Genomic DNA, 27,427 nt, shown 5'->3' with positions numbered 1-27,427 from the left:
GCGGGATAGAACCATTCAGACTGTAATGATAGCTAAGACTATTGATGTATAAAATATAGTTTAGAATATGATTTTTATTTTTTTGATATCACTTATAGAAAAAAATTCTTATTGTTAAAAAATCCATTATTTTTGTAATTTGAAAACTTGAATAATTTTTTTTTCAGTTCCAATATCGAAACAATAAAAACGATATTATATTGTTCAAATTCTCTTTTTTATGTGGTGGAAATTTCGTTTCTCAGTTATATCTTCTCGGTTCTTTCCCGCGCAAAACAATTTTTGCTGTGTTTACATTAATTGTTCAACGAAGGCAACTACACAATATGTGGATATAACATCCTCTTAATTACTAAGGTTGATTAACACAATAAACGGTATGGCTCAATCCCTCGATTATTAAAATATATTTATATTATACCTATCAACAGACTATGACCATACCGTAAATGTGAATAGGGCAATCGGCCTTTACACTTTTACAGGTCTTAGGAATTATCGTATCGAGCATATTAAGTTGTTGGTACTCCAATTCGAAGGTGTCTACACTGCAGGTGTGTCGACCACTACGGCGCTACTACAACTTTACTGTTGAAGGACGATTGGTGTATGACTGATGGAGTATTTCGAGATTTCGACTTTCGACCGTTTCAACTCGCTACTTAGTTATATAGAAATTACTTATTAGAAATAAGATTTAGGCATGTTCGGTGGACTTGTAGACAATTGATGGCTAATGGTTGTATTTCTATACTATATGGTTACAAGTTGTAACTTATAATTAGGGCTCGGAAGTTGTAGGAGCTAAAAAAGGTAAAATATGCACGAAAAAATTGCAAAATATGCAAAAATATTATTCTGAATTCCAAAAATATACGCACTTCACTTACTAACAATACGACGTCTAAAACGAAACTGTCACTGTCAAACATCAATCGTGTACAATCAACAGTAACGATAAACGAAGAAACCATCATTATTGAATTATTCATTATATTTACGAAAACTTATCGACGATAAGATAGTACTACAAATAAATATTTTGGCATACTAGCATGATAAACTAAATGCGTATCACATCAGTACATCACTGTTATTAACTCCGTAATTGACTATGGCGATGACAATAAATACCTTCGTTGGTCATTTTGAGTTTTATATTCAATATTAGTTGAAATAAACAGGTTAAGAAAGAAAAAAATCAATTATTTTTAGAAAAATATGAAATATGCATAATATAAAATTAATGAAATATGCACTTTTTAGCTAAAATTGAAAAAATATTCAAAATATGTATTTTCAATTTTTTAACTCGCAATTGTATATTTCAAATTTCTAGCTAGGTCTGCTATAAATTGAGATCATACAGAACAATATGCAATTACTACAACTTCCGAGCCCTACTTATAATCATCTTAAAAATGAGTGTGATGAAAGGAACATATTATCTAGATTTTCTAGAAAAAATTTATATGAATTAGTTACGGACCAATTGGTAAATATCTAGCTAAAATCTCGGGGTGTTAATTTTAGATACCGATTTGAATGGGTAAACTTCTAGCATACCTATTATTTTATGTTTTTTTAGCACTCGATACACTTTTTTCATCCTTGGACATTTATCATTTCTCTATATCGTATATATCGTAATGGCAGTTAATAGTTAACCGATGCCACTGCCGATATCGAAAGCACTTAGTCCTTGACCTGTGCCCTGTGGGCTGTGGTTTGTGGACGATGATGAATACTGAATGTCTGAATAGTGAATACTGAATAGTGAAGTTCGGACTGAACATTTTAGTGAACAGTCAACAGTGAAGGTGAACGCTCTTCGGTCGTAAGGTCACCCCCACCGAGACAATCAACTGTGCTGAAAATAGATAAAAGAGTAAAAGACCACTACATTACAATTATTTATCATGTCTATTGTCTACACACTCTACACCCCTGCGTAGAAGTTGAACGCCACTCTGATGTCAGCTGTTTAAGTTCAAATGCGCATATTAATATATTATTCCTTTCCTTACTCCAATCGACAACGTTCATTTGTACCATTACCAACTTGATCGCTCGAGTTTCGTATAATTCAGTTGAGCTGGCACTGTTAGTAGTTGCCAGTCTTGCCTAATGCCTATTGGCTACCCATGTCGCCTAAATGCCTAATTAGTAGTGTTGAGTAATAAGTCGCTACTCTACTACGGTAGTACGGTCTATCTCTATTCTCTATACAGTATAGTATACAGTACAGTACAGGACTGCAGAAGTACAGACTACAGTTGCAACACTATTACAGTATAATACTATTCTATAGTTACGTGGTTGAGTGTACGTCGCAGTTACTAGTTAGTCAAGTGTCGCAGGCTCGCAGCCATATTGCAGTTGGACGTATGCCCCATTTGATCAACATAACTCATTAAGGTGACGACCAGCGATCGAGTAACGACAATTTGATGCGTAGACTACGTTTCAACCGACGGACACGGGAACGACTACAAAATATTATTTTGCCATTGACGTAAACGTTCTACGCGCGCTTTGATCGTTAAAACAATATTATCAATTATTGCCGTGGCCGGTCATTACGACAAGTCGTCTGGTGCCGTTGCTGCGTCGGCGTTTTTTCTCTCTCGGCTACGCCCGACATTGTCATCAGTGTTTCGACAACAGTTTTCTATTTTACATTATTTGCGTTTTTTACATTATTTATCATCATACTTTGCTTAGCGCTCAACCAACAGTGCGTATGCCGTTAAGATTGTTTTTTTTTCTCCGAAATATTGTTGATGGAGTGGCAGCAGAAGAATTAGAATCAAAAAAACTGTTTCAAATGAAGGCCACAGGCACCGACGTAGACACGCAGAGAGCAGCGATGACAGAATTATTTTATTATTACCACGGCGGCAACGCGCCGACCAATCAATGTCGTTAAATTCGATCCGCCATTTTGTGCTGTTTATCAGGGAAATTTTAATCACGCAATACGGATTCACATTCACGTGGATTAGCGTCAACAAGAAGTGTCGAGCTGTAAAGAACTTGTCCTCTACGTACGCCACTAACATTGCACGCCAATCACCATCCACTCGCCGTCGGGACGATCGTTTTTAAATTAATTTTATTTTTAATTTTATTGCCTTCCTATAGACAGGAAAACATTAAAAAAAAAAAAAACGCAGATACGTTTTATCGACTTTTAGTATTTTTAAATTACGACACTTATATTTGTGAAAGAGAAAGAAAGAATTTGTGCCAAACCATTGTATAAATCATATTTGTACGTTCAGAGACGCACAACAAAAAACACCATGGTAAGTTCACGGGCCTTATATTGACTTGCCCTATAAAATTATTTGATCTTTGGTTGAAATGACTGTGTATTACGGTTGCAATGGAACACTATTGCTAGCCTAACCAGTTTAAGAAAGTTAAGATATAATTAACGTTGTACAAAAACGGTACTACAGTGATAGCTTTAATTGTGTTTTTATTTATTTGCTAATGTATTCCTTTGTATCCTTTTCACTACGAATCCGAGCTAAAATACCCGAAACGGGTTAGCCACTCCTTGTACAAAAAGAAGTAAAAACAAAAATAATATGATGTTTGGCAATGAATTTTAGGTCTTAAATTTTCGTATTTCATTTTATTTTTTACTTGGTAGCCATGTTCCGACGACGTACTTTGTTATCGTTACGTAATACGTCACTCGCTCACGTTCGTTGACGTACTTGCGATCATTATTATTAATAGAGGCTGGTGACGTATACATTTTCACGTAATAAACTGAGAATTTTTATTCCTACACTTTCATGTACAAATCATTCTTTTCTATCTATCACTGTGTACTACTAGGTATTCAAGTTTGGTGGGGTTCATTGTGAGTATAATTTGCAGAAATGTGGTTAAACTGAATTTGTTTTAATTTCGTTAAATGCATATAAAATTAATAATATTTTAATATATAAAAAAAAACTTCCATTAAATATTTAATTCTACCAACCTTTTAGAGTTCCGTATAACAGATAGATATTGCAATAGCTTATTTCCCCCTTCCATCATTAACTAAGTTAAGATATTGTATGAGTGTTGGAGCTTTTATTAGTAACTATATCTATTCATTGAAACACAACTTACTGATAATTGTTTTTATAAAACATTAACAATTTAAATAATATAAGCTTTGCCCTTTTGAGATCACAGATGTTGCTTATATATCTCGACTAATTGACTAATAAATTCAAAATTAAATTGATATTTATTTACTTATTCTATACCCATAAATGGTCCTGTTTATTGATGGCAGAATTCTTGAAAAATCATTAATGGATTAATCATAGGCTATTTAGTCATGTTCAAGGGAAATCTAATAATTAAATAAAATGTATTTTAATTGAAATGTACATAGTAGTATTTCATTCATCTATACATTTGAGTAGTTAATACTTATTTAATAACATAATAATGATGGATTATAATTTAATTCATGGACCATTGTTCATACCCCGGTTCATACCTATAGATAGATTTTGATTAATGAATTACAATACGCTTGGATTAGACCAATATTTTTCAAAGATCAATAATATTTAAAATTCTTTTAAATGATTGATAAATATTCATGTTTAAAGGTATGGAAAATAATTAGGCAAAAATAAACTTATAAAAAAAAATTGTATTTATTATGGATATTATATTATAGCTTTTCATCGATCAATATTAGTATAGAACCTTTAAAATTTGATTTATAATAAATTATTAAATCATGAATATTTTTTATTTCAGCCACCAATTGATCCCATGCAGCTATTGAATTGCTTAAAAGTTTTGCTAAATGAAGATTCTGGTGGTCTTAAAGGTCCTCCTGAAGCAATGCAGATATCCAGGTAAGAAATATTATATAAAGCAATGTTATGTGTTAGGATTTTAGAAAATGTTTTATTTTCATTGATTTGAATATTGCAAAATATTATGTTTGTGATTTAATTACTATTTGTTTTAAGAGGGGCTATGGCTATGGCTAATATTTGTTCTGTACATAATTTTTATTTGAATATTCATTTATTTATTAAAGTGACTAAATATGTAGATAAAATGTTTATAGTTAAATAATAGTACTTTTTAGGTCAGTTATCAATAGCTTAAAAATAAAAATATCAATTTAAGCAAGTTTAATAAATGAATTAGAATAAAAAAGTTAATTCACTTGGGATTTAAGTATGTAATTATTGTGATACTAAAAATATTTATTGCTTTAAAAAGGCCAAGTATTTAATAACTTATACTGAAGTTTTTAATTTAATTTACATAATTATTAATATAAGATTGATTATTACAAAGTTCACAATCACAAACTATCCATAGTAATTGTGGAATGTCTATTTCAATATTTAAATTAAAAGTTATCAGATTATAAAAAAAATATTATTCTTATCATTTTCTTGGAAAAGCCTTTTTCTTAGGTTAGAGTCATTGAGTAGTTAAGTGAAATTGCTTGATCTATGTTAAAGTTTGAGCTAAGTATGGACTGCATTGGTTTTTAATAAAAATAGTTTAAGTTTCCTCTATTAACTATTGCCCTTCATTTAACAAAGTGTGTGCTACTTTATTTCATTGTTTTTGTATGTGAACACTACCTAAATTAAACCATTTTCTGCTGTAGGCTGGATCATCAACCTTCAGTTTGTTTGGCATAGATTCTATACTAATTATTTTAATAGTATAGGTAGTTTATATTGCTATTATTATTTTGTATTTCCAAAAGTTACGGATTTTTATGGTTTATTTTTTAAATTTATTAACGCATCTTAATCATAAGTTTAATACATTTTATCATTAAGATTATTAATATTTGTTAATGTTATCATTATTTCATAACATATATTTTAATGGCAATTATTAGACATTATGATTTTTTATGTGAATTGTGTTCATCTTTTAAAATAGATAAATTTTGATTTCTGTCATTAAGAATTGTAAAAGAAACTTCTACAATCTGTATACTCTATAAAAATTCAATTAAAATCTACAAAGCTTTTAAATAAAGAATTGAATTGTTAAAACACTGGTTTAAGCAACACTGCCTACTTAATTAAGTTACAAACATCATTTCATCTATACCAAAATGATAATTTAAGAAAATTGGTGATAATAATTGTATGATGTAGCGATGGTTAGATAGTAGCATAATATTTTGATTTTGTACAAGTTGGCACATTGAACTATATTTTGTCGCACTGAAAATACATAAATGTTCAGATAAATATAAAATGGAACTATACTAAAAATTTGATATATTTCCTTGCTTTGCTTAGATTTCAAAATTTAATTTAATAGTTTGCTCTAAAATCATACAATATATACTGTATGTTTGTTGATTAGTGTACTATTTACAAAAAATTATAACTACCTATATCTATTCGTAATATCAAATTGTATTAAATCCGTAAGTACTTTATTTTTTTAGAACTAAGATTATATTTTTTAAATTGATATAAAACGAGTTTCAGTCTATTTTATTGAGTTATTTGGATACTTAGATTGTTAACTAGAATATTTCACTATCATCATTTCTGAATTATTAATATGAATGTTTAAATTATTTCTTTCAAATATTTTCAAAATGAAAGGATGTGTATTTATTTAAAAAGTCAGATTTTTTACCTTTTAAAAAAAAAATAAAAATACTAAGGAAAAATATGGGAATTATTATAGTAGTGGTTTAAATTTATGCAATATTGTACAGCTTGTCTTGTATTGGGTATTTAAAATTAAGATATACAAGCCGAGGTGTTAGCAAATGTTTGAAACTAATACTAACTAACTGGTACAATGTATGTTAAGACGTAGACCACAAATTAAAAAAAAAAAAACAGTGGGAAAATGATGCAAATTGATGTGATGTTAATAGCTCTAAATGTAGCTCTTACTGTTAGTAGACTATATTTTGTATATTTTTTTACCTAAATGGAAAGAAAAACGGATAACTAATCTGTGTTTTTGATAGAACCAGACTATTTCACCTGAGGAGGTAGTTGTTAAGAAGGAATATTTGATAATATCTGGTTTTCCGTAGCATAAATTGATTGGAAGCTTCATTCATGGTCCTTATATAGTTTTAACAAAATATGAGATTTGTTTAATTTGTTTTATAATATTAATTAAATATCCTTGAAAAAAAAAAAAATAAACAAAGCTCTAAATAGGGATAAAAGGTCTTTTGTTTTCTTAAATGAGAACATGTAACAAACATACATACAGAATGGATTACAACAAAAGTCTTTAAGTTATTTAATTCTATTTAATTAAGTAATTTATTTTATCTTGATCAGCTCTCATGTTTTGGTTATGTTAGTTCTGTATTCCGATTACTGAAATTTCAGATAAACTTAATTATTTTTATTAGCTACATAATTTATTTGTTATTTTTAAAATATGTATTCCTAATTTATGTTCTAACTTATTTCTTTCATAATATGATTTATAAATCCAATTATTTTTGTGCAGTCAATAAATCTTAAAAAAATATTATCTTCTATCCTTTATACTTCATGAAAATACTTGATTGGTAGAGATCAGAATGTAATGTATACAGTGAAACCTCTAAATACCGGACACTCTCGGTCGCTTAAATGTCGTCCGCTATTTGGAGGTGTCTGCTATTAAGAGGGGAAATACAGTGAGTACACATTTCACCGTTCCCAAAATTCCGTCCGTTATTCGGAGGTGTCCGCTATTGAGAGGTGTCCGTTAAAGGAGGTTTCACTGTACTTAAATTAATTTTTAAATTTTGGAAATTATTATGTTTATATCATTATATTTTATTACAAAATGATTAAACCAGATTGTACTTTGGACAATGGGTTTTTTTTCCACAATTCACTGCTCAAAATGGAAAATTTTCCAAATCAGACATTTTTGTTCTTCAAATTTTAGTGCTCTATTTCTAAAATGTTGACCTCTTAAGTTGTAGGTATTGTTTTTAAAAATCTCAACGAGAATCTCAATTTATACTTTTTTAGCCATTTTAAACAAATTTTCACCTTTATTACTAAGTTTTTATGTACAATTAATGTCTTTATGTTCTTATGATTTACAAGGATAGTTTTGTAGTGAATTAACTATTAAAAATTAATTTCTGAAACTCTCCATTGCACTTTATCTAGCCAATTTGAATCAAACAAGAGTACAAGACCCTAAATATTAAAATCCATTCTTCAGTCTTGGAGATCTACGTTGCTTAAGAAAAATCTAGCTAAAATTGGTTGTTTTTTTATCAGTACTTATTGATTAATTTTTAAATTTCACATTTTCTTTCTCTTTTCAATTAGCTATTTTCTAGCTTTCATAATTTAAAATAAAAGTTGTAATAAAACTTTCAAGGTTGAATCACACACGGAAAATGTTTAGGTTTCAAATCACTATACTGCTTGGGTTGGATATCAGATCCATCTTATTAGTTTATGTTAGAGCTAAGTTGGTTTCCCACTTAGGTACCTATTATTACCGAGTTAAATTTTTATTATTATCCTTTTTAACACAAACTCTTGAAGAATTTTTTCAATCCTTTTAATGTACTTGATTAGAACTCAAGAAAGAAATGGCGCAACCATTAGTGGGGTTTGGGGGTTGTGACCCCTCCCGAAATGTTTTTAAAAGTCAAATATTTCAAAGTGAAGACTTTTTTTTTTGCTAATTTATTTTTTTTATATGTATAACCCCTCCTCAAAATAGATCTAGTTGCGCCACTGCAAGAAAGTAAACATGTTGTATAATAATAATGATTCCTAAATATAAAATAATATTAATAAAATAGTAATAATATTTTGAAATTAATTTTATAATTTTTATATATTTTGTAAAATTTCTAACTCTGTATGTAACTGTGTGAAAGTTAAAATCAAATTTAATATTTTACTACCATAATATAATATATAAAGGATATTTTTTTGTTAACCTGTAAAGCTTTATTATTTACATTTTTGTGTTGAAACAAATTATATGATGATTGTATAGCTACTTGCATAATGTTTTATTCTAAACACTTATCATTGAAAATTTTATAAAAGCTTATCTAATTGGAGTTGCATACTCTCAGTAGAAATATGTAAAAATAAAATACATTTATTGAAAAAAACTTAAAATTGATTTGAAATTATTAATATGTTAATCTTGAGATCGATTAGGCCACATTTTAAGATTTTTAATATAATTTAAACCATGCCCAAGCATGAGTGTGATCAATCACTGGTAGGAGTAGGTTGCAAATTAATCTAGATAATGCAGAAATTATTCGAATTTTTTTTATTAATGTACTGTATCCTAAGCAAAAAAAAAGTTTACCGTGCCGCACAATATGTATAATATATATATATATTTATACATTTATTATAATCAATAATAACTAATTTTATTGGACTAAATTTATGCCTAAAACCTTCTCTGTGATGTTCTCCTTACTTTTAAAAAACTGCACAATGATTGAATTAGTAGTTTCAGAGTTTATCCTGAACATACAAACAAACGCTATCATTTTATATATTGGTATATATAGATGACCTTAAATTTAGATATTTTTACTTATGATTGGCCATTAAAAAAAAAAAATGTTAAGTACTATATCAAAATTATCCTCCAGGTTATTAATCCATAATAGGTAAAAGCATATAACTTTATAACTATGTTGTTAGCTCTTAAAAATTGTTTTGATGTAGGTATAATCTTAACCAACTGATAAAATTTTATAACAATGCATGCTTGTTTATAATTATTTATTTTTGTCATACTTTATTTTAAAAACGTAGATAGGTTATTTTAAAATGTTTTTATATTTTGATACTCACCTATTTGAAAATGAAACTTTGTTTAGGTAATATTATTTAGTAATAAATATTTGAAGTGTAGATGAGCAAAGTAGTGGTACAACATTTTCTGGTATACCTGTGGCTCTATACTCCATTCATCTAATCTTTAAATACTTATAATTAAAGCTCATATACTTATATTATTAATTTAAAATGTAATTTGAATTTAGAACTTTAGTGATAAACATTGTAGGGTAATTCTAAAATATCAATATTATATAAATAATTTCAAAATAGCTAAATAAATATTTATTATTATTATTAATATATCATATAGCTCCTAAAAATATTTTACTTTTAAATATTAAAATGTGTGTTGTAAAAAATAAAAATCTAAAAAATTATAACAATATAAAATAGTAATAATATAATTTTTTTCATAAACATTATTCTGTAACAACTTAATTCATTAAAAAGAAACCTTTTAGATTCACCAAATAATATTCTTACTTGAAAATGTAATGTGACAATTTTCTTTTATATTTAACATTTCAACAGCAAAGTTAAATGGATTATTTATAACTTACATTATGATATGTTATGATTAGGGCTAGGATTTATATGCAATAAAAAATTATAAAATATGCATTTTATTTACCAAAATATGCAAAAACAAATTTTTTATTATTATTTATTATAATTCATAATTTTTTATTACTTATTATTACATTAAATATTAGTTTAATTATACCTAACTTGGCATTTTCACTTTGAACTTTCGGCATACTGGACACTGTTATTAAAACCATTCAAATTATTAAGTATAAACGTCTGCACATTTACGCAACACACGACGTACCAATACAATTTTTCTGTGATATCACTGTATAACAATGTGTAAGTAATTCTACCAGTCGTCCGACTAACGATAAGGTAACAAACGGATATTGTTTGACCTAAGATAAAATAGGTAGTATTTATGCTATATATATACAAAAATTTAAAGGATAAACCAAAAACTGTCGGTTTCGTGAAGTACCATTTAAAATTAACAATAACTTATAAAAATTAAAAACGTTAGTTAAAAAATATCAAATTCTAAAAAAATCTATGAATATGCAATTATATGCATTATGCATTATGTCCAAAATATGCAAAAAATAAATTGGTCCTATTTAAACGAGAATAAGCCAAATCGTGGACAAATCTGACAACCAATCAATTTGGACTAAAGGAAAAAAACATGCAAATGCATATAAATCCTAGCCCTAGTTATGATACTATAAGATATACACAATGCACATGTGTAGCATTCTTTTAAGAGGAAGTAATATCTGCACATGCTGTCTTCGTCTTACAAGTACGTAACATTGCAATTTTTACGCTCAGCATGTGTAACTTTGTTAGTTTAAAATTTAGAGTGAATTGATCTTTAATAAAATTTAAAGGTAAGATTATTATCCAAACAACCTCATGCTTTAATTTTAATTTTAAAGCGAGTTATGAGTGTTTAAAAATTGTCAATAATTTTTACATCTTAAAATACTCGCTTTAAAATTAAAATATGACAAAAAGCATTTGAGGTTGTCTAGATAATAATCTTACCTTTAAATGTTATTAGATGTCAATTCACTTTACATTTTAAACTAACAGAGCTATAATTGTTCTGCTGAGTGTAAAATTTGGTATGTTATGCACTTGTATAAGATGGAGACAACACATGCAAGTTCACGTCTTCTTAAGTATTATTGTTTATTTATATTTAGACAATTGTTTAAGCGCTAACCAATTTTTGTTGAAGTTTACTCGTTAATCAATACAGTCTTTATAAAAAAATAACATTTTCATGCAATTTTTAAAATTTATAGCCAGGACTATGAAATGGGAAAAGGGTGCTTAATTATTAATTTAACTAAGTTTTTCCAGTTTTTGTATATAAATAATTTATTAGAGAAAAAATATCAATGTTGGAGGGGTTCAAAGCCCCGAAATCCCCCATAAGGCCATAACTATTCCACTGATTCAATGTATCGACTTAGTCCAATTTCTGCCATAGTATAAATATTTTATTATTTTCGATTCTGAGTGGAGCAATGAATGTATTGATTTTACAATGACGTGTGTTTTTTTTTGTGTATACGATAAGTAGTCAAGTTAATGCCTTGATATTCAACTTCAGTAGCTTTTCTGGTAGGAAAGTGAATATAATTAGTACATCGAGGAGGTCAAAATAAAAAAAATAGTCCTTTTCAAAATCATTGGGAAAAACCCAAAAAACAAAAAAAAAATATAAGGGAAAATAGGAATTTTTATGGTAAATCAATTTTAGATTTTGGTGTAACTCTTAAACAAATTACCGTGGACACATAACATTTTCACTGAGTGTTTCTATTAGCATTTACTATACACCACAACATTTTCAAAATATTTTAATTTTTTTTAAGCTGTTTATGGATACTTTTAGTTTTCAATTTTTTTAGTTATTTTTTCTATAAATATCAATAACATTTTATTCATTTGATAAAAACATGAACATTTAATGCAAAGCAAAGGATCCTAAAGTATTGCTATAATGGTAGTTCAAAAATATTAAAAATACAGTCACACATTTTTTTTATAAACATTTAAAGTTCAAATCTTGACTAATTATGTATTAATCAATAAAGAGTGTAATTTATTTTGAGTTTGAAATTCATAAAAAATTATCTATTTAAATCTAAGATTTAAACACTTCAATACAAGATTCTTCATAAGTTTGTCTACTTTTATCAAATAAAAATTTCTATCGGAAATTCAAATTAAATTTTTAAGAGCTTTTGAATTTCAAATTTTTATAACATTGGATATTTACTCAATTTTTCTTGCACCGAGTTATTCCAAAACTAATAACTGTAGAAATTTGAAATTTTCACCAATTAACATTTATTTTATTAATTCCTATACTAGATAATATTTTAAAAATATTTCAACTATTTTTAAGTTGTTTCAACATTTTCAGTTTTCAATTTTTTAGTTTTTATTCTATTATTTTATTAGTTGTGTCAAAAAACTTAAAATTTTATACAGGTTCCCCATCATAAGTTGATATAATAGCTGTTATAAAATATTAAAAATATATATTGGTACATTTTTTTTATAACTATTTAAGTTCAAATGTTGACAACATTTATTAATTTGAAAATTTATAAATTATTTAGTTAAAATATTCTAGCCTGACAAACCATCTCCATTCAGAATTGTGTTTCATATATAATATATTACATCATTGAATTTTCCTTTTTATCGCTTCTTCTTTTAGTTGTATTTTACAATAGTAACTTATAAATTTATACCAGTGTTCAAATACATTAATTATTCATATATCATTGATAATTTTTTTTTTAGAGTAGTCGGGATCTGATAATGAGCTTATACAGAGTTGGTTTAACTAGGGCCTCCTAGTTAGTTCTATATGGTTATAAAAATTTGTATTTGTAGTTATTTGCTAAACCATAGAAATAATATTTTAATTTTTGAGAATGAAGGTAAGTAATATCCCTCTCTGGTTTCACCATCAATTTTTACAAATATTTGATGATAGTTAAATTACCAACATTGCGAGATATTCATCCTTGATGATAATAATTTCATTAGCCTACAATATTAAACAAATATTAGTTATTTGCTCTTGTTAGATTTGAATTTTTTATACAAATATTAGATTATTATATATTTCCATTTTTTTTTCAGGTTGATGGCAAAATTCTCAAAAAAAATTGTTAGTAAAAGCTTATATGTTTTTATTTTAAAAGAATCTACTCCGCATCTATTAAATATGTAAGTAAATAGTAATATATATAATATTAATGAGTATTATTTTTTCTTTGTTAAGTTAACAAATATACATTTAACTTCAATACATTTTTATTGTGCTTTTCTGTATGAATTCCAAATATAGTTGTAATTAATAATAATAATAACAAAAAAAACCCAATAAATTTAATTTTCAAAATATTAATTTGGTTTTAAAAAATAATTTTATGTTGAATATACACCTATAAACTATAAATTTTATTAAAGTTAAAATGTTTAAGAACTTTAGCACTATACTACCCTTGTTAGCTATAACACCATAAGTCATGAGAACCATAAGAAAAATATAAAAATTATGTCAAAACAAATACAGTGGTCGCCGCTTAATGTAATCACTTTGGTACGGGACATAACTGATAACATAATTCAATTGATAATATTAAACGAAACCTAACGAAAGTTGAAAAAATAATAATAATGTACCTAGTGTTTAATTTGATATACATATAGTAATTAAAAAATTTAATTATTTAATTTATTATTATTGATTACTAAATAAAGTACATATTATGTAGGTATACAAAATTTAAAATTGTTAAAAAATAAAATAAAATGTAAATAAATATTAACTACTACTAACGTGAACAGTAGATAGCATTTTTTAATTGATGTCTATGTTTTTTTACCGTTAAAAGATCATTGATAAAATGTTTGTATTGTAATTCAAAATTGGATAAGTGTTTTCGCACTCCTCTTCGTAATATTCGTCGGGCCTCTCTCATTTCAAAAGATCTTGATAGGTTTTTCAGTATCTGTTTGTGGCTTGAGTTCAATTTCTTTGTTTTAAATTTCTCCAGGTTTTGTTTGTGATAAAGCATATACAATACCTTCTTTAGTAAAACTTGATGTAGGACATTTCGGCGTATGGCCGTAAGACCATTTTAAGAAATTAGGTAGGTCACTATAAAATATAAATATATAAATAATTTAAAATAAGGAGAATGCTATAAAAATTATATTTATTATATTATTATTTTTGTATAAAAACTGTATATAATAATTAGTTATGTTTAAGAAAATGCTATAAAAATTATGAATAAAAATATTCAGGTCATCATACTTAAATTATGTGCTATTCCTCTTAAAAAACTCATAATATTACGATTATCATAATCGCTGACTAATTTTAAAATACGTTTATCAACATCAATGTATTATTTTTTTGTGAACTTTTGCCTGTTTAAAAAGTTTAAAAACTTATTAAAATTTTGATTGCTTGTGCCATGGTGACTTCTATAACTACTGACTACTTGACTATCTTGTATTACTCAATTATCGTCTATCGATACATCGTATAGATTAACTACCTATATCTTTATTACTTATACCGTTATATAGATTATCACTTATCAGTATAATATATATATATATATATTATTATTATTATTATTATTATTATATATAGTTCATATGGCACCGGCGAAAGTGAAATAAATGCTAACATTATATTATCTAAACGCGATTAAAATAATTTTATGAAAAAAATTACTATTTGCTGAAATAGACCCACACCAAAACAGCAGTACGCCAAAATGTCCGGATTCAAAATAACTAATATGCTGTAAATCCTACTATCTAATCTATACAAAATAACTAATAAGGTTTTCTCAAAATTGTTGACTTAGGCAATTTTGCTTACAACAATATACAGAGTGAGGCATAAGTCGGTTCCCGCTATCTTGTTATCGATAAACTGCATTTTGCACTTATAATAAAGGCAGCAGGTATTATATATAGGATTATATAAATAAAATCTATACCTAATCCATAATATTTAATAAATCTATAAACAATAAACATTTATTATTTGTAATTTCTTTATTGTGTAAATTGAGGAACCGACTTATGCCGTAGCCTGTAGTACAGTAAGTTATAAGTTATAACCAGAAAGCTGATCTTAAAGTTTTTACATATTTGTATTGACTTTATGCAACTTTATGAGGATGAAAAATATGGACAATTTATCCACCATAGAGTTTGTTGAAAAAAATATATTTTGCATATTTTGGACATGACATAATATATTTTAGTCTTTTTTTTTCATATTTTAGAATATATTCTATTATAATTTTATTTCATTAGTATGGTAAAAAAATGATATATTTTGTTAATTTATCAAACTATGATTTTTCTTGGCCAAAAAAAAATTTGATTTAAGAATTTAAAAAATAAAAAATCATTCAATCAACACATTTTTATTTTTTTTAAATGTTTACCTGTTACCTAAGTAATGATGCATAACGGTTATTTATTGTTTTTACTGAACTATTTTACTAAAAAAAATTGTCTACATACTTTTAAGGTTAAGGAATATTAAGAGAATATTTTAGTTTTTTTTAGAGCATATTAGCACCATATTTTAAGCTTTTATAAACCTAAAAATTTGCTCTTAACTTATAGCTCTATATTTGTATTCAAGATAAAGTAAATGTATTGTTTTTTATTAATATTCAAAAATAATAAATTAATTGTTTTTAAATTAAACTTTATTTAGTTGTGTTTTAATTCAATATATTTATCAACTTCACATATAATATATAATATATACCATTAGGCCAGTGGCGGTCCTATGGAGGGAAGGGTGGATCACGCCCCCTCCCTTGGTTAAATATAAAATTATGACAATTAATAAATTTTGTTATGACTTCTATTTTTGAGTACTTATTGTATTTAATGTGAAAAATATTTTGCCTCCCTTGGAATTGGTCAAGAACCGCCACTGTATTAGGCATTACTGTATAGTTCTTTGCCATTAAGAGGGTATTAGCGCTCTGTTTATTTTCTCTTTCAACTGATTCTATCCTACAAGCAACACGGACAAAATGTATTTTTGCAGAATTGTGTTTTTGAGTAATCTTAGTGTAAAATCACTCATTATAAAAATTATAAAGTACATTATTATAAAGTATTGGAGGTATAAACACAACAATTTTTCACCATTTCAATTTCAAAATTTTTTTTTTTTAATGTTGGTTAGAAAGTCAAATAAGAATACAACTGATGTCAATCTCTCAAAAATATTATCGTCTCTAATTTTTGTATTTTTGTGATTTTACTCAAAAATAACTCAAAATTTAAAAAATTGATTTTTGGTGAAAGGTTTTTATCAATTTGGTTTATGAGAGAAAATAAATATTGCGCTCACATCCTCTAAAAACATCTAATAATGGCAATGTTTTTAAATAAATATTAATCAAACAATGAGTTGATTAAATTAAAAATTAATTATTATTCGTTTCTAATAACATAGTTTGAAATTATTTTCCTGTTAGTTTTATACCAAAATGTTGACAAATTTATTTTATTACATATGCAATTTAATAATTTGTTTTCAAATCTTACATTTAACTCTTGGAGTTTTGGAACTAAACATAATTTATTTCCATTGTTGGAACTATTACTTAATGTAGGTCACGAAATAGGGTAAAAGTTTACGGGTTTTTCTTAATACAGGATGGGAGTAGAGAGGTCTAGAAGACCTTATTTGATTTATCACATAATGCCATTTAGTGTAGTGTCGTTACCAAGTGTTACGTATAAAATGCATAAAAGTTGAAACTGCTTAAATTGACAGTGTATTTGCTCAAACTTTGGACAGGCCTGATATCCTGATAATTTGTCCGATAAAGGACTAAGTGATGTTTTTCTAAGTTCAGAAGAGATAAAATCATATATTTGTTCAAATGTGTTTCTTAAGTTTAGAAATTGTATTTATCTTTATTTAATTTTCATAAACTATTAAAACTTTCACTAATTCCTTCATAGAGCTTATCTCCTTTCTAGCCATATATACAGTGTCACTTAGCCCTTTTTGTCTTTTACCTGTCAAATTATATTTCAGGTTATTCTAGACCTTCCATTTTGTTTATGTTTTCAGTCAGGGAAAATCTAATTGCTATCATATTAGTAATGATTGGGCTAGAATTTCTTTTATAAAAACTCAATATTGTTGATCGCAGATTTATCAGTTCTGATTTAAAATGAGAATGTTTTATGATACCCCTAAACAAAAGAAATCCATTTATTTTTACATAATTGAGAGTAAATATGCGTAATTAAATATTTTATTTTGTTTTGTTGTATTTTTATTTACAGACATAAACAACTATAGGAAATCTGTATTAAATTTTTATTTGTTTATGGTTGTAGAGACTGTCATAATAAATTAAATAAAATTGATAAACTTTTTTTGATATTGTCATATTGGTTGTACAATTTGCTATTATTTTAGTGACTAATTTTTATTGTTAGTTTTTTTTCCATTCAGTTATTTTCTTTTAGTACTTCAAAGTTATTTCAATTGATTACCGAAATATTTTTAAGACAACCAGTTATGATTATTCATTATCCAGGTTATCTTGACTTACTCGTATAGGAAATCTAGTTATATACTGTTGGTTAAATAATAACATGAATCTATTTATAAATTTATATTTCCTTAAAGTACTTTTCTTTTTTAAATCATAACAATTTTAATGATAGGTATATGTCTTAAAACAACTTTTGATACCTCTATTTTTAATTTTTATTGCAAACAAATCTATGCCTGACATATTATTAATAGTAAAATATATTTATATAAGTCTAATATAAATATCTTTTATTGTGGTGAGACCAACTGCTCAAATCAATTTTTTATTAATACAATGATTTAATCATCTATCACGGTGACTTCTCAATGACAAGGTACGCTCGACTGCAAAAGTACACAACAGATGGATTTATTTTATGATAGCATTTAGTCACTATGTAATTTTTTTAGATTTAGCCACTTCCTGTCCTATAATTTGAACTTAGAATTTACAATCCACAATAATAATTATGTTAGTATAAAATTACAAAGGCATACAAATTGACAAAGTTGGTGATAATGATTTTCTAGAATTATATAAAATATTTGTGTAACAGGTATTAATTTTAAAATTACAAAAACTATTTTAATCAAATTATAGTACGATATAATATAATACTTACTTATCATGATAAGCTAGAAAATATACAATGTTTTATTTAAAACTTAATTTTTGATACATAAATTCTATATTTTACTTAAATATTTAAAATATATACATATATATTTATAGTGATGTGATATATTAGTGTGATTGATTAAAAATGAATCACACTGTAATACTGTATTAATACATATTTTAATTAAATTAATAAATGCTGGGTATATGATACTAAATTTGGTATTACTATTTTTTTTTTAGATTCATGGATGCTGGTGGTTGGAATTTAATTTATAATTGGTTAAAAGATGCTGTAGAAACTGATAATATTATACTAATTCAGGATCTATTAACAATTTTTCATATTGTACCTGTAACAATGGAACGACTGAAAGCAAATGGCGGACCAAAATTAGTCAAAAAATTATCCAAAACTCATAATGATACAGGTAAATTATTATATATAATACAATATTTTAATTTATTTGATTTTCGCCATTTGATATACAGGGTGTCCTGGGAGGATTTACCCATTGAGATATCTCCCGAAATAATGGATATATTAAAATTCTGGTTTTATAATAAGATTTACAGGGATAAGAACTACAATTATTTCATTTTAAATTTATGTTAATGTTTTTGTAAAAAATGTAAAACATATATTTTTTATTTAATTGTTTCCAAAAAAATTAAAGATATCCATTTTGTAGAGTTTATTTTTCTGAAATTATTGACGTTTCAAAATTTTATTTTTATTAATTTCCTGATTTTTAATATTTTTTCTAGTTTTTAAGAAATAAAATATGATTATAACCATTAGGAACACGGAAAATATTTTGGGCTAGCCGTATGGGGATGCGAGCGGCGCGGTCACATGTTTGATAACATTACGGTGTTACATGATTCGCAATTTTTCTCGAAACCAGAAAAAAAAAAAAAATCAGGAATTAATGAAAATAAAATTTAATATATAAAAATAAACTATAAAATTGATGATATTGTCAATTTTTTTGGAAACAAATAAAAAAATATATTTTTTTTACTTTTTTACCAAAACATTAAAAAATATAAAATTTTAGTTCTTATCCTTGTGAGTCTTATTATAAATCCAGAATTTCGATATAATCATTATTTCAGAAGATATCTCAATGGGTAAATCCTCACGGGACACCCTGTTATTGATGTTATAAACATTTATAATATCTAAAATTGTGGCTTGGTGAGGCGCGGTCATACACTCAATCTGCGGAAACACGCAGAGTGTTTGTAACGGATGCAGTTGCTAGCTCCCGGATAAGTAACCACCCAGAATTTTTAGTAATATATATTGCCACACATATACAAATATGTGTTACAACCTACCAACTTAAAAAAAAAAAAACTACAAACAAATACACAAAAATAATCCCTACCGTACCAACCCATACCCAATAGCCTATGTTGCCACGGGTTTCCCTAAAAATAAAATATATATATTTATATATAAAATTAAACTAATTTAATGTATAAAACTTGAAATAGTGAGTACTTCTGATAACTGTTTTCTAATTAAAATTTCAGAAGTGAAATCACTTGCACAACAATTAGTTGAAAAATGGTTAAAAGTAGTTAAAACTGAACAATGGCATAGTATGATGAGTGATAAGGAAAGCCTTACAAAACATGATACGTTAGATAATTCAAAATCTGAAACTGGAGGGCAATTAATATTAAGTGCACCTAAAATAGATACTGGAGTTTCATCAGAATCTATGAATGATAGTACTACTACTTTAGATAATAAAACAAAAAGTGACAAACCTAAGAATAAATGTGAAAACGAAAAAGTCAAAGATAGGATTAAAAAAGAAAAAAATATCTTGAATGTTAAAGCTGATCTGGATAAAAATAAAGAAAAACCAAAAATTGAAAAAGAAAAGGTAAAAGATGATTCTGATGATGCCAAAGAGAAAAAACGTCGCTTAAAAGAAAAAAATGGAAATCCATTTTTAAGGATAATCGGAGAAATGACTGATGAAAAATCTGACGAAGACAAACAAATAGGAAATGATGCTTCAAATTTAATCAAAAATTCAAGTCGACGAAAACAAAATTTGAAAAATCTTTCATCTGGGGAAAAATTTTTGAAATTAAAGTTATCCAATGATAGTAAAAAGGGCAGTGATTCTAATTCTAGCTCAGACATGAAAAAAGAATCAAGACCATTACCTCCACCAGCTCCTAAACCTAAATTACCAGAATCCAAAACGATTTTAGAGAAAAAAAATTATTCTATTCATGTAGAAAAAAAAGAATATGTGGGTGAGAAGAAACCAACTGTTAAAACGTTTAAGTCAAAATTCCGAAGTACTGGCTTAGAAGAACAAGCCCCGCCTCCACCTCTTCCTAAATCTAAAGCACAATCTAAAAAGTCAACCAAAAGTCTATCACCTTTACCTTTATCAAAAGCTGAAAAAAGAAGTTTGTCACCTCCATCAGATTCTCAAAGCGAAAAGAAACTAAAAAATTCTCCTTCAGACACCAAAAAACTACCACGTAAGATCTCATTATATTTTAAATTTTATTTTCCTTCAATTATGATAAAATAGCTTGAGTGTCAGTGCTTAATATAAATTTTAATTTATATTTAGACTTAAAATAAAATTTAAATCTTTCTATTTTCAAGTGATTGAAGTTTTCTTGATAGAATAAACCATTATTATTTGTTGCTAATTAGATAGAGACTATGACTAATAGTACTTATCATCGCAGGCTTTTTCACAGGAGGTGTCAATATTAAAAAAAAATAACACCCTATTAATTTTTTATATAAATAGTTATTCTCAAAGGGTATTATTTATAATGCAATAATTCATTAAATTATCAGAAATATACACACACACACACACACATATATATATATATATAAAGTTTTTATTGAATTATTTGTTTTATATGACCGTTATAATTTCAAAATTTGTTTGGATTCGATGAGATATCAGCTAAAGCTGTGATGATAACTTAATAGTGAATATAATATTGTTGTAACTATAGAAACCTTAACATAATATAAATTGCTTTCTGTTAAGTACTAAACATTTATGAATATTAGCACTGACACTAATTAATCAACTTATATTTTTTTTCTGGAAAATGTATTTTAAACAATGAATGAATAATTGTTGTGACAAGTTACATTTCAGGATAAACTTCAGGTATATAAAGGAACACCTACAGAAATGATCTCTCTTTACTTTTTATATTTTTGTGTATCCATGTATGTATGCATGAATATATGAAAATGTTTTACACACAAATCTATTTTAGAACATGGTTGATTCGTAGTTAAATCCTCCCTATTTCAAACAACATGAAAATTGAGTCTTAAACAGGCTTTAACAGTAACATTGGAAATTTGTAATTGTAAATTAAACTGCCTTAACACGGTGATAAGGTAAGTGATAAAATTATTTGTTTCTTTTGTATGTTTGTATAATATGGATCAAAATTTAAATTACTTTCAAACTATTTTATAAGTATTCAATACATTAAAATATAAAACAGCTAATATGGTTCGGGTTGGATATTTTTGATTATAATTTAGTGATCAAATCTTTCATTTAGTTGAGTTACATCATTGAAGTTATTACCTAAATAACAGTTGATCCACGTTTCAAGGATTTGAATACATCTGCACTTGTAATTGCATTCTGTTGAGGTATCAAATTTTTCAAGATAAAAGCATAATCTGTTTGATTTTTAAATTTTTGAGCAACTTCTGATAACTTATAGATTAATATTTTATATAATTTAAACAATTTAAATATCATTAAAATAGATAATATTCTTATCTTTATAAGGTTGTCAGCAAAATATTTGTTTTCTTTCTTGGTCCATACATAACATAGAAAACTTGAATTTAACAGAACCAGTCTTGTGTTAGCTGTAATATTAAATAAAATTGTCCTATTACCAAACTTAGTGTTTTAAAAACAATTTTTGTGTTTATACGTTGATTTATTTTTTGACACTTCAAAGATTTTGCAATACATATAAATTTTAAAATTTTAATTTTTGGCTTAGGTACTTTTAACTTAAATAAAATTGAATTATCATAAAAATTAACATTCAAACACAGATATTGTTCCTAACTTTAAGTTTGATAATTGGTCTAATAAATAAATAAATATTAACAATTAAAAATTAATCTTGCTGGACTTATTTTCTATTTTTTATGTTTGTAATATGCTATAATGTATAATATGGATAATATCTTGATTTTTACAATAATATCAAAAAATTAGCCAGTAATCCACATAGTATGAAAATTTTGGCAATTTAACAATGCTTGTTCCTATAGATTAAATTAATTTACTTAGCATTATTTTATGATAAATGATAATATTATATTATATAAATTTAAAATATGCTTCAAGTGCTTACAAAGATAGAAATTAATTAAGGATTACTTGATTGTATTGTTAGTTATCAAAAACTAGAATATTCGTTAAATTATTTTAGTTTTGATTAAATCATTATAAATATTATGTATTTTGTTATTTGTCCAGGTAATAATAACTTGGAGAAGACTCGTCTCACTGGATTGAAATAAGTCGAATAAATTATATGAACTATGTGAATATGATACAATAGTTCATTTTCATAAATATACACAGAATGTAAAAACTGATATTAAATTAGTTTTTAAGTTTTATTAGCATGTCTGACGCAACTTATGCTTGTGTCTCGTGCAAATAAACACATTACTAATTTCAGATACAATATTTGTTTATTTTTTCATATCCCTTTAAAGATGATAAACATATATATGTATATATATATAGATCTGTCTTTTAAAGTGGATCTATAATCTCTACATAAGAGCCATGGTTCATCAAAATGGACGGACAACTTGGAAGATGCTGCTTGCGATCATTGTTTTTTCATCGACACTATGACAGTAATCATTTGACATTTAGATGTTATATTAGTTGTTTTGTTTATGTTACTTAAGTTAATTTATAAACATTTTCAAGAACAGATAGACGTATGTTTAATATCCCAAACCTGAATCAAAACTACGCAAACAGTAGTTATAGGCTATTTGAGGTAAACATTTTTTGACTATTTCTAAACTCCTAAAAATAAAAACAACTAACATTGTACATGTTATGACAACATTATTGGAATACAATAATAAAATAAGCTTCCTTGAATAAATCAAGTATGACAATGTTCATTTCAGTTATTGGTCATTGTCTTGTATGCTAAATAAGATATGTAGTGAGTTGTGGTTTATGTAGCATTCCCACCTACAGTGCATAAACAGATCATCAGGCGTGGTCAAGTTGCACGGTAGTATACCAAAGGTGGGAGAGTGACATACTAATCAAACTTGTTAATGCCAAGTGCTACGTTTATATTTGGTATAGAGATCTTTGAACTGTCAAAACAATTGCTAAGTATGGCCATATATTTTTTCAATATTCTAATCACTATCATTTTTTAATAACCACTTATAGACTATAGTTAATTAATTATTAATTCCCAAAGAAAATTCTTTGATTTGATTAAATTTAAATATTTTATAAGAAATAAGAAATGTATACCACTTTCTACTCCTACAATTACATTAAATAGCTTAATTTGTAAATCAATAGTTTAAAAAAAAAGGGGGGGGGTTTTCTATTTATTGACTGATTTACATGCTGACATTTACATATGGATTGTGTTTTAAGGTATAAAATATTTCTAAGCATAAAATCAATTTAATTTAAATTTAGTTGAAAATTAAAATCCACAAAATAAAAATATAATTTTAAGTCTTTTGATTGAAAAAAATACATTTATATTTTAAGTGTTTTACTCAAAAGCTTATTAATCATTTTAATTGTTATCTGTAGTTTTAATTAAATAATAAAAAATAAAATGATACAGAATAGGTTAACATATCTTAACAGAAGGGTATAAATTTAAATATCTATTAGGAAAGACATTTACGAGTATGTGTAGTTCAACATGTTATTGGTGTAACACTGATTTAGTTCCTACTTAAAAGTATAGTATATTTTTAATTATTTGTTAAAATATATGCATATGTATATATATATATAATATATATATACAATAAAACCGTAATCTGGGAATATAAACACAATGATAGTTTTGATTAAATTAAATTAATGTTATTCTTACGAGAAACCAATCATTCAATCTCTTTAATCTACTCATCTTCAAAGCTGGTTACACACGGAGCGATTCGAACGCGCGCATTCGCGATTTCCGAATCGCGGCATATAATCGACCGAAATGGTACACGTGTATTTTTGATGTTGATATTCAAATTTCAAACGGAAAATAACAGACGCGTTCGGTCGTGACCGAACGCGTTGAAATTAAACATGTGCGATTTATCGCGTACGCTCGCAACCGAACGCATCTGTTATTCCTCGTTTGAATATCAATATCAAAAATACACGTGTACTATTTTGGGCGATTATTTGCCGCGATTCGAAAATCGCGAATGCGCAAGTTCGAATCGCCCCGTGTGTAAACCACCTTGTTGTGATTCATTTTTCAAAAAATTTTGATTATTTAAAGAAAATTTATTAACCTTTAATATTTTTGAATTTTTATTATGAGAGAATCAAATTTTAAAATAAATTGTTTAATCAATCAAAGAATAACAAACATAGCTATTTTATTTTCAATTCAAAAAATATTAATATTTTAATATAACTAATAATAATAAAATAAATTATCAGAATAATTTTTTTTTTATATATATATATACAATGATTCACATCCATTACGAGATAACCTATCATAAACTAACTAAGTACTTAAACGTAGCCTTTTTGTACGTTATATGATGGTTATAAGAAGACCGTTAGTTCTAATTTATCTAAAATGCAACAATTTTTCATTTAAAAATGTACGAAAAATGTAATCCACAAGTAAAACAATCCAGTAGATATATAGTAGGGTGAAAAAAAATTCACCAAAATCGGGAATATTTGTTTGATCATAACCATTTTTTTTTTCTGGACAGAATCGATTTTATTTTTTATCCAATTGCTAATATGTAAATTATCTTAAAGACAAGAAATTTTCATAAAATACTTTATCACTTTTTAGATTTCGTAATTTTTAAATTATTTGATTCTTTTTTCCTACCTAATTTTACTATCGTTTTCGAATTTTTATCAATTAATACATGATGCAAATTTAATAATTGATGATTTTGATTTTAAAAAAGTTGGATACATTTTTTCCAAAACTGTTTTAGAGCCAATTCAAATTATTTAAAAAAAAAAATCTCACAAAATAGGAAATATTTTCCAAATTATGAAATACAATAATAAATCATTATGAATTTTAAAATTAGAGAAAGAGATTTATATGAACAAAAAAACATTTAGATTACAAAATTATTTGGTGAATAGTTTTTAATTATTTTTTATTGAATAACTCTGTAATGGATGTGTTAAATTTGAATTCAATTATAATTCATTGCAAATGCAAATATATTCAAACTAGTTCCGCGTCAGGCTCTTAATGTTTATCAATTTTTAATATGATCGTAATATTTAAGTATATTTTAATTAATATAATAGTTATTAACTTATATGTCAATACCACATACTGAAGGACGGACGGTGTAATTATAGTGATTGATATAGCTTAAGAAAACGCTACACACATATTTGTTGTCTTCGTCTTATAAGTGCGTAACACAGAAATATCAGAAATATTACGCTTAGCAGATCACGTTTAATTCCGTTAGTTTGATAATTAGAGTAAATTTAACTATAATGAAACTTAAGGGTAAGAATGTTATCTATATTTGTATATGGGTTTTTTACGATTATTTCGTTTTAAGGGGATTATGAGCATTTTTTATAAACGCATAACTTGCTATAAAAATTGAACTATCGTAAATAAAACTACATAAAACACAGATAATATTCTTAGCATCAAGTTTCATAATAGGTCGATTCACTCTATTTATTAAACTAACGGAGCTAACGTGTGATCTGCTGAGCGTAAATTTGCTATGTATGCACTTGTAAGACGGATACAACAAATGAATGTGTAACGTCCTCTTAAAATTAATCTAAATATTTTGAAAATAAACCGTTTTATATATATATTCGTTACTTTGGTTATTTAATGCCATAAATTTGAACTTCAAATTGATAAAAACTGTATAAGATGGCTTGACGTCAAACCTATTAAACCATTAAAATATTTAATTTATCTAATAAAGTATGACTAGAATATAATGAATGTATGATATAGATATAAAAGAAAAAGAAAAAGATTTTTTTTTACAATATCATCGTTTTATAATTGGTAATTAATAAGTTGTAGTGAAGGAAAAAATATTTTTAAATAGTTATGGTGAACCATACTATATGTATACTATACTATATGCATACTATGTTTGCGAAATGTGTATTAAAAATAATGATAATAACTGAATATTATGTATAATTTCAGAATTTTTATCATAAAAACTAAATATTAGGTATATTATTAATATAATTCAATGCTAAAGTTGATAAAACTCGTTATTAAACTCATGAACTATGAATATCTAAAAATAATTTTGATAATATATTAATATTTATTCTATAATACCGTGGTGTTAATGTGTTAAGTAGTTTTGCAAATAGCAGATAATTTTTCATAGTTACATGACATTGTTTCAACTTTGTTAAAAAAAAAGGTCGTTGCCGACTATTTGTACTTTCTAAACATATGTATTATAGATAAAAATTGTATTAACGGGTTTGATAATATTTTTTTGAAAACTTCGTGTCACTATAATACTAAGGTTTA

The 27,427-nt window shown here is 26.1% G+C and overlaps 2 protein-coding genes across 2 annotated transcripts in view; one reads left to right on the top strand and one right to left on the bottom strand.

Annotated features, from left to right (window-relative positions):
* The first annotated feature begins 2,244 nt into the window (after nucleotides 1–2,244).
* Nucleotides 2,245–27,427, top strand: part of LOC107168988 (uncharacterized) — a 33,005-nt gene continuing 7,822 nt past the window's right edge. Inside the window, exons 1-5 of the mRNA XM_089225080.1 lie at nucleotides 2,245–3,308; nucleotides 4,783–4,883; nucleotides 13,530–13,616; nucleotides 18,866–19,053; nucleotides 20,165–21,139. Coding sequence (XP_089081206.1) covers nucleotides 3,306–3,308; nucleotides 4,783–4,883; nucleotides 13,530–13,616; nucleotides 18,866–19,053; nucleotides 20,165–21,139 — 1,354 coding nt within the window. The 5' untranslated portion in view covers nucleotides 2,245–3,305. The remainder of the gene's footprint in view (nucleotides 3,309–4,782; nucleotides 4,884–13,529; nucleotides 13,617–18,865; nucleotides 19,054–20,164; nucleotides 21,140–27,427) is intronic.
* LOC107168990 (serine/threonine-protein kinase pelle-like) overlaps nucleotides 14,313–27,427 on the bottom strand; it is a 37,230-nt gene continuing 24,115 nt past the window's right edge. The window contains exon 12 of the mRNA XM_089225082.1: nucleotides 14,313–14,553. Coding sequence (XP_089081208.1) covers nucleotides 14,551–14,553 — 3 coding nt within the window. The 3' untranslated portion in view covers nucleotides 14,313–14,550. The remainder of the gene's footprint in view (nucleotides 14,554–27,427) is intronic.

The sequence above is a fragment of the Diuraphis noxia genome, unplaced genomic scaffold, assembly GCF_037042655.1.
Source record: "Diuraphis noxia isolate RWA-SAM2 unplaced genomic scaffold, SU_Dnox_SAM2 contig0003, whole genome shotgun sequence".
Taxonomy (NCBI): Eukaryota; Metazoa; Arthropoda; class Insecta; order Hemiptera; family Aphididae; genus Diuraphis; species Diuraphis noxia.
This window is presented reverse-complemented; position numbering and strand designations above follow the sequence as displayed.